This window comes from Melanostigma gelatinosum, assembly GCF_949748355.1.
Source record: "Melanostigma gelatinosum genome assembly, chromosome: 23".
NCBI lineage: Eukaryota > Metazoa > Chordata > Actinopteri > Perciformes > Zoarcidae > Melanostigma > Melanostigma gelatinosum.
In genome coordinates, this window is record NC_136656.1 from 1,361,561 (window position 1) to 1,371,389 (window position 9,829).

At 46.0% G+C, this 9,829-nt stretch overlaps 1 protein-coding gene across 2 annotated transcripts; it reads left to right on the plus strand.

Annotated features, from left to right (window-relative positions):
* The first annotated feature begins 6,260 nt into the window (after window positions 1-6,260).
* LOC306796429 (ladderlectin-like) lies at window positions 6,261-9,129 on the plus strand. 2 transcript variants are annotated; one of them, XM_079295342.1, is made up of 5 exons: window positions 6,261-6,421; window positions 6,769-6,878; window positions 7,776-7,910; window positions 8,302-8,413; window positions 8,770-9,129. In XM_079295342.1, exons 1-5 carry the CDS (start codon window positions 6,361-6,363, stop codon window positions 8,835-8,837), a joined length of 486 nt encoding a protein of 161 aa, XP_079151468.1. In that variant the 5' UTR covers window positions 6,261-6,360; the 3' UTR covers window positions 8,838-9,129. The 2 variants fall into 2 exon arrangements, with proteins under 2 accessions (XP_079151468.1, XP_079151469.1); XM_079295343.1 differs by having other exon boundaries at window positions 6,262-6,421; window positions 6,772-6,878.
* Window positions 9,130-9,829: the final 700 nt, after the last annotated feature.

Consider the following 9,829-nt stretch of genomic DNA (forward strand, 5'->3'; position numbering starts at 1 on the left):
GACGCTACCGAGGCAGAAGACAACACAGACTGACGACCCAGGCCTGCAAGACCAGGGCTAATATGCTGCCGGGTAACGAGCCAGATTGTCCGCAGCTGGCATCCATCAGGGCGGTAGCAGTGGGAGGAGTCTGGAGGCAGGTCCGAGAAAACACCAAGCACATGGCATAACAAAACCAAACAGGGGAATGACAGACACATGAGGAGAGGAGATTGGGGGGGAAACAGAGGTAAACACACAATGGGTCAGACAGGGATCCTGACAGTAGGAGCGCTATCCATTCTGCCCACAAGGAATCATTTATTTACAAGACCTTCTGGAGCCATACATTGAACACCACACGCCGCAGGTGAGCATTGACTATCTCACAGACTGGATGCAACCTTGCGCTTTTTTGCGAGTGGTACATTTTGTACAGTGTCGGCGATGAGGAGAACATCGGGAAAGCCGCCGTGCTGTTCGTAAAGTGTATTTGCCGCCTAATAAACTCATTGATGTGTTCATTACATTATGGCACATATTGTATTGACTCACCATTCTTAATAATGTGTTTGTGCTTCGTGTTTAGTTGCTCCCATGTCCTCTTGATGGCTGCATTGCATACATGGGGGTTAAAGCACTCATAATGATATGACAGTGTTATTAGTACAGCAGCATATCATTATTGTAGAAAATGATTAAGACTCATAAGAGAGAATCACACACTATTTCTTTTCACTGCTTCAATTGATTGAATGTCTGATTATGAATAATACACATACATACTGATCCGCCCATACACAGATTCACACACATATTCAAACTCCTAGTTCTATATGGTAATCTACACATACATGTATATACACATATATAGTAGACTACATTATACATACGTGCATACAGTACATATATCCTCATATTAATGAGTATCAGTTAGATACTCTTTGGGCTTGTTTTATCTACTTATTCTGAAAGAGTTGAGAATTATTTTCGCTATAGATCTCATTCAATGATGCATTCCATTAAGCCTACTGCTAGCAGGCACATTTAAAGAAATATAATCTGATTGATTGGGGTGATGAGGCATCAAAATGAGCCGAGATATTTTGCCTTCTTGTCTAGCCCTCGCAGCGGTGGCGGCGTTAGATTTTGCCGTGATTATGGTCTTGAATTCCTCGTATGCGTTCATGATCATCTCCTGCTCGTCAGCGGAGTAAAAAGAGGCTCTTTCTTTGAGTTTATTTGACATTGTACTGTTAGAAAATCATGGTTTCGGTGATCGACGCTTCCCCCTTTGACGTAGGACGGGCACGCGCAATTATCCTGATCGTCTGGGTCGAATTAACGAGACTGTTTGAGAGCGGATCAGCCTTGGAGAACCCGACATAGCCTGACATCAATCATCTCATTAATTTAGGCTGGCTAATAGGACATTTGATCGACTTTGCTGAACCACGTACGAGGAACGGGGCCCTGATCTGCAGTGGGATTTGCACACGACAGTTTACTTGTGTCCTGTAAATAAACTGGCAGCTGTGGTTGTGTTTAACCTAACTCTTGTTCTGCACCTCATCACAGGACGGCTGAAGCTACAGACATCAGTATCAGGTTTGCTGCAAACTTTCTCATCATCTTTTGACTTCACTGTCATGACCGGCTCGGGAGTTGCAACATATAGGAGGGACACAACACCAAGTTGGGTTAAAAACAACCACAGCTGCCAGTTTATTTACAGGACACAAGTAAACTGTAGTGTGCAAATCCCACTGCAGACCAGGCAGATGAGAGAGAGCGAGGGTGGAGCAAGGAGGCGCTTGTATAGGTAAACCACATCCTCATCCAGGTGCCCTCAATCACTTGTTAGGGCGCTGCACCTAGAAGTCAAAAGACACAGAATACAGACACGCACACAGACACACCCAAGCACAAACATTCACAGCAGGACATAGAACCACACGTAACACTCCCTTTAAACACATTTAACCAAAACTAGTGTGCACAACAATATTTCTCCACTCTTACTACTCACACAGCATATAGCATGTGTGAAGAACAAAGGCCAGCAAATGCCACCACATACTATCCTGAGGAATGCACATTTCAAACTGACCTATTCTTGAACTTACATTTAGTTTCATAAACTTAGTTCAGGAACGGGACCACGGCCAGAACACGGCTCATTTCACCTGCACAAGTATTTAAGCTCAACGCACCTGTTCACTTCCTCTTCGACTCCGTTCTCTCATTCGACTCTTGTCTTCACATGACTTACGACAGACGCTCTCTAACTCAGCAGGCGCTCTATCCCTACCCCACATCCAGACGAGCAACACTCTCTGACTCTGCTTTCATACGACTCAACACGAGGCATGACAGACAAACAACATCTTAAAACTGCTTACCTTTCACAAAGGCTCTCCTCGACCCTTCCGGACGACCCGCCATATCCCGAAGCTCCCTCCTTTTCTCACCACGCTCGTCACAAGCAACTTCGGCTGCGTTTAGCCATCCACTTTCCCCGCAGCTGTCGATAACCATCCTCCGTCAACTCCGAAGCCGTCCGCCCCCGCCTTCCAACAGCCCGGGGGGGAGATCCCGATTCCGGAATCCAATTCTTCACCCACGCCGCTCTCCTTACAGCCGGAGTTCCAGGCGCTCGAACAACCGGTGAAACCACCGCGGCCCTCATTCACCATTCTGAGGGCCCGACAGTCTCTCCATATTCCACTTCTCCGAGTGGACAGTCTCTCAAACAAAGAAAGCAATCATCCAACGCAACAGTCCTTTGCATCAGTCTGTTAAAAGCGCAACTTTCCTAACTATTCGAAGCACCCGCAGCACAACACCCCTCTCACTCTGCGAGCCTCCAGAGCACTTCCGGGTTCCCGGCGCCACGACAGGCGCACGCTGATGGCGTCATGATGCCTCACACGGCGGAAGAAGCCCATCCATCTACATCAGTCCCTCCAGAGGGCCAGGTTGTATACTCTGATCATGAATCTTCAATCTGAGTTTAATACAGCCATAAGTATCCGATTAGGGTAATGAGACCAGTACCAAGGCTATGAACCGATCCTCTTCAAGACGAGCCACGATTAAATATCTGTCAAACTGCATACGCAAGTCAGATATACGGCGTTCAGTAAGGGAAGGTGTTTTAGCATAAGTTAAGCTGCTGCTTCCAGTCTGCTGTTGGCCGCAATTTAGATGTGTTTAGAGAAGGGCAGTTGACTGCGTCCTGCCTTAAGTTGCCCCATGCCACACTGACTCTGGTCGTCAAGCTCACCCCGCGCCAGAGACATCTCCTCACAATGTTTTTCCCACTAACTTCATGATTAGCCCAGGCATCCATCCTGGCATCCTTTCATGTTCTGTTACTTCTACCTTCCATGTTCCACCCACCTCGGCCACTTCGGCTAAACTCCTCCCACCTCTACCGGCTACCCCAGCTGCACAGACCGCTCCAACAACAGAACAGGTAGGTATATGGCACAGCTAAGGGAGCAGCTCGGGGTTGGTTTCTTGCCAGGGACGAAGCAGCTGTTTCTTCCTGCCTATGCCGCCCCCCCCACTAGCGTTGCCATCCCATCTTAAACGCACCCCATTTCCACAGCTCCGCCAGCAGACAATTACAGCGTCCTTTGACTTATCCCCCCCCCCCCACCAGTTTCACTTTTAGCCACAGCTAACCCTATCATCGGACAATTCCGAAGTTGTCGGTCCTTTGCCTTCCAACAACCCCAGGAGGAGATCCCCGAGGGATATCGTCCCTCTGCAACGCCACTCTTCCACCCCCTCGAGATCCAGCCGCTCGAACGGCCAAAACCACAGCGACCCTTCTCCCCCAGGCCAACACCGGCCCCATACATCAGAGTGGACAGTCTCTCGACTGAAGTATGCACTCACCCAGCTCAACATCCATTTCCACCAGTCCGACAGAAAAGCAAACTCTCCAAACTGCTCACGGCCGCTCGGCACTACACCTCCCTCGATTGCCGAGCCACCAGTGTCAGGCGCGACGTCGATGCCTGACAAGCCCAGTCACTCACACCAGCCCCTCTAGAGGGCCATTTCGTATCGCACCCCCTCCTTACTCTCTCTGCATCAGGGGTATCTCACCCTGCAGCCTCTTTTCCCCAAACTGCACTTCCAACCCACGCACATGCATCCTTTCATCCCAGCATCTTTTCCTCTTCCCTCGCTCCTGCCTTTCCGTTCAACACAACACAGGCTATCGATCACCAGTAACCACATGAACCTCGCCCAATTATCGAGCCATCCACATGCAATCCCCACATCCCCGGGAATTGCTAAACAAGCTCGGTCGCTGCACTCAAACAGCCACTCCCCACCTGAGCAGACATCTCAAGGCTCCACTTATTTCCCAGCCCGGACTTCTCCACGAAGTACATAAGAGTCGATCACGCCACGTTCCCCATCAGCCTTGCAGGCGAAGAAGCCGGTCACCTAAGGCAGACATCACCAGCACCTCCAAGTCCTTACCACCGATCCCAACTAACAGTACCTTTTCGTTTTCTTCGGAAGGACGCGTATGACTCCACCATGCGTCCGTCCAAGAGCAGCCGGAATATTTGCTGACCTGAATCCGGACAAACGTCTTGTCACCGCAACCTCTCGGTGCATCACTTAATTCTTAATCACCACGGTCATTATTGTGCTACCTACTGCCACCCACTGGCACAGAAGAGTATTTAATTACGTAGTCAGCTACTATATTGCAGGCCCAGACGCTCAGCCATGGCCTTTTTCAAACCCACCACACGGTCTAAACACTCAGCTTTCCTCTACCAGATAAAATAAATAAATAGAATCAATAGATTTAACTAAATCCTCCTTGCCACACATACCGTTGGTCGCCGCCGCTACAATCTTCCATGACCATGTCACACTTGACGAAACACGTAAACCGAGGTAACTGACACCAGTTCCTCTCCTCCCGGAACGGCATCTCCTTCTTCCACGACGAACTCATCACCAAGCCGGAAGACATCCAGCTTTTCACAGACACAGCACCCTCGATCAGCTTTGACGGCTTCTACAGGGACAATCTGTCCTTGGCCGCGTGAATTCTCATCCCCCACACCTTCCTCCGCGATCGACGAAACGCATCCCATAGTAGCCATTCTTTTGGGGCATGAACGGTCCACTAAAGACCATTGCCATCCACTCAGAATATAGCGCAGATGGCATCCTCAACAAAGTCGCTCTCATCGTACCTCACCGGACGGAACCGCTTCCAAGCTTTCGCAACTCCTTCCATTCCTGCCACTCGAGATCCTTACTCCCACAACCTTCAGCCACTTATCCTTTTCCCTCCTTAAGGTCGAGCCCTCCACCGTACAGGTTTACAAAAGCGGAATTAACTTCTACACAAACTGTCCTCACGCTCCGTGCCCAGCCTACCCACTCGCACGTCGCCATGCTAGTCGAAGGTCCGTAAAGCCAAACTACGCCGAAACGGCTGCCCCTCACTTCGGACCTCCTCACCTGCGGCACCCTCGCGTTCAGCTCAGGTCATCCGTCTCCCTTCTGGGACAAAGCATTGAAGTCCACGTTCTTGCCAGCTTCTTTCGCTGCTCCGAGTCCACCGCTTCAAACTCCATCCGTCCCGAGACGCCGCCGTGTCAGACTTCACATCCATCTTCCCGACACAGTCGTCTATGACCTCAACGCCGCAAGACCAACCAATACGGTCCACCTCAACCCATCTACCACTTCCCTTCATCCCTCTACCTCGATCCCTAACCTACATCCCTTCATCTCTCTACCGCTACCGCTACCCCTACCCTACATCCCTCTACCCTTACCCTACATCCCTTCATCCCTCTACCCCTACCCTACATCCCTTCATCACTCGACCCCTTCCGCTTCCTAAACCTAACTATCATTCCATTACGCAATAAAAACTCTTGAAACGTATCCTGTTATTGGTGTGGTCCTTGTTAGTGAACTGGGTTCCTCTCTACCTAAGAAACTAGTTCTATCTGGCTAAACCTCAACTAGCCTTTGTCGGCTTTCCCGGGCACGCCAGGGACCACCGCAGTTACCGCACCAAAAACAATAAGGTGGTGCTGGTCTCTCCAACACCCGCAGGCTTTCTTTTCTCCTGCACCTAGTTTGAAAGTTGTTTGCCAACCGCCATTAAAAACAAAAGAAGAAGAGCTGCACCTAGAAGTCAAAAGACACAAAATACACCCACGCACACAGACACACCCAAGCACAAACATTCACAGCAGGGTATAAAACCAAACGCAACACTGTTCTGACAGTCAGTGAGTTTCTTTGTTCTCTACAGATCCATAAGTAATCTGTCTTTGTTCTCTTCATCTTCAGCATCTGCATCATCTCATTGCCTTCGCCATGAAGACGCTGACTGTGTCTGCACTTGTTTGTGCCATGATTGCTCTGACTCAAGCTGCTGGTGAGTATTACACATAGAAACTGTTAGAGATTCATTTATTGTCACTGAACAGTAATAATCCAGATCAATAACTGCAATGTCAAACTGTCTAGCTTTTCCAGAGGGAATGCCGGAAAATGACCAATCAGAAGAGTAGCTTTTAGATTTTCACTTCAATAGATCTATATACATATATATATACTGTATATATTTTGTTATATCATGATTTAGCATCTATGTACCATCAAAATATATTGTTTTAATACAGTAATGTAAATATTCTACATGAAGAGTCTGTCACTGGACTTTACATTACTCTATTCTATATATAAATCTATATATCTATATCCAAACTCTATTTCTCTCAGCAGAGAGTCATCTGGTGAAGAGGGAAGCGTATTGTTCCGACGGTTGGACTGAGGGCAGCGGTCGCTGTTTCCGCTACATTTCAACACCGATGACTTGGGCTAAAGCTGAGGTAATGCTGGTGGCTTTGAAAGATTGTATGCGGATGACACTGTGATTTCTATGCATGTTAAAGACGGACATGGAGTGGCAGCCAAATTCACTTCAGCAATAGAAATTGAGAATCTTGCCTGACACACGTAAAACCGCTTGCATCTACTTTGATATGAACACAAATGAAAGTCGACCAGATCTCTCTGTAGAGGGTGAGAGGATTCAGACGGTTTCAGATTTACAATATCTTGTTACTCTCATTGACTCACAGCTGTCCGTTAAACACATGACGCAGGTGTGTAACACTAACATTCTCAGGAACTCTCGGTTTATCTGAAACCAGCTACACTAAGATGCAGCAAAACGATACATGCACTCAAACCCTTTGTACACATCTCATACTGCATCACAAGCTGGACACAAGCTGGAACAACAAGGCTCAACTGATGAACAAAGTTTCCATCAATGTAACGTCCTGCAGCAGGAGAAACTCCTGATCTTTGACCGCTTGGTCTGTCTTGCTGATGCTAGTTTAGTGTACAAATAATTGTAATTGTGTTTTTATACTGCAGTGTTCATTGTCTTACCAGAGATGTTATCGTGTTTTCTGCCCAGAGAACAAAGATTTACAGATGAGAGTCTGTGCACTGTCCTGGTCAAATACATAAGTAATACATCAAATAATAACTCTCTGTTGCTTTGACGTAGGACACTTCTACAACAATGTCATTGTGTTTGCACTCACACGTTTGGTTCCTCGACATTTTTGACTGACTTGGTGTTTAACAACTCGTCTCTCTCTCTCTCTCTCTCTCTCTCTGTCTCTGTCTCTGTCTCGCTCTGTCTCTGTCTCTGTCTCTCTCTCTCTCTCTGTCTCTGTCTCTGTCTCTCTCTCTCTCTCTCTCTCGTACTGTAGAAAAACTGTGTGCTCCTGGGTGGAAACCTTGCATCCGTCCACAGCATCCTGGAGTACCAAGGGATTCAGAAGATCATCCTGGACCAAAGTCAAGAGAATCAATCATGCTGGATTGGAGGCTCTGATGCAGAAGAGGTATTTATTTCATCTTTGCCTCATTTGCAAATATTGCTCACAAAATACATATAATATCCATTATATGTTATTATAATTCATTCCATATGTATTCATTATGTATTATACATGAAACTTTACTCAAACTTTACCATAGTATATGAACAGGTATAATATTACTTTCTCTCTCTTTTGCTCCGCTCCACTCCAGTTCCATGGCCATTTCTTAAAAGTGCTCTTTCTATTACTATTTGTATTATTTTACATACTTTATAATTGTATTATTATTATAAATGTTCTCCAACAAATGGATTGCTCCTCTGGGGACCAATTAACTGATCTTAAGTTACTTAAATCAAATAACTTGAACACTTTTATTTCTTGTAATACTCGATTCTATTCTTTCTTCCAGGAGAATGTCTGGCTCTGGAGTGACGGTACTCTTTTCGGCTACGTGAACTGGTGTACTGGAGAGCCTAACAACCATGGAGGCGACCAGGGTTGTATCCAGATGAATTTCACAGGTAAAACAACACAGTGCTTGTTGTAGGAGTGATACTCGTGATAAGAGGTGGATGAAAAGAGGAGAGTGAACTGCATGTATTTATGTTCTGGTAACTGCTCATCACATCGACTTCACACTCGTTGGCTGTGTTGTTTAGCACTCAAAGAAGTTTTGAGTGTGAAGTTGTTGAGATGAGCAGCTCTCTAACATACTGTATCTCAAGGACCTCTTGTGTTACATTATTCACGTTTTGACAAAGATTTGATTTGCATTAGTGACTCTAGTGTTCGCTGACTTCATCCATCAATAATTATTGGTCACATGAAACAGTTTGAGTAACATTCACTGACTCACCTTCTTGTGTTGTGCTTGCAGATGAGAAGTGCTGGGACGACCTACAGTGCAGCAATATGAAATCGTCTGTGTGTGTCAAGAGAGTCTGATTGGTGGACTGACAGCGAGGCATGCAGTACCCGTAACACAGAAGGAGTCCTGTTGTGTGCATGATCGCAAATACATTGACTGTATTTCATATCTATAGCTTTCTTTTCTATCGCTGTAACGCTACTTAATGAACGATACGACAAGTGACATCAACAGGAGCTGGACTGTCTTTGAGGCCTTGTGCCTTAATAAGAGTGTTTTATGGAGCGAATCCTTTCAGCACAACATATATTCTACACATATAACCCTTCTTTCTTTCTGCATGAATAAAAGGCTCAAGCATTCAAACAAGCTGGTCTGTCATACATCTATCCAGACATCTTTACATGTTGGCCCTGTGCTCTTGTTGCTGCAGGTTGCCGTGTGGATATGAAACATATCAAATCAATACTAACTCATTTCATTCACTACAAATTGGAGCGCAGTGTTGTTGCAAAATGACGAGAAGAGACGGCGAATTGAAGTTGCAACCCAGCGGGAAGTGTTTTAATAAGCACAAGCCAACATACGAGTTCAGCAAATCCAAACAAATCCAACGTATTACTTTTCACAGATTACATTTATAGTCAAACTTCACCCCCCTTTAAGTCACTTTCCACCAATCAAACCAATGGGTTGAAGCACAAACAAAACACCTCTGGTCTCTTCACTATGTCATGCTCTCGTGACTTTGTTTGGGTCAAGATAACCTTTTCGCAGAACACACAATTCGTGTACGGGAAATGTTTGCACACACATTGGAGTGATGGATTACAATTTGTCTGACGTGCCTTAATCTCTTCCTAAGAATGTTTTTGATGAACCAAATTTGTTGAGTTCAATCCTTAGTTATGTTGGGAACGTAAAGGAGCGTGTTTGGGTTATCAGCATTTAAAAAACTGAATTCTTGACATCAATAGAATTATTAATGTATGTAACAATTATTAATGATTATTAATAACAACGGGGCACCACCCTGCGAACAGGGACCAATAACCAAACGATAAAACTA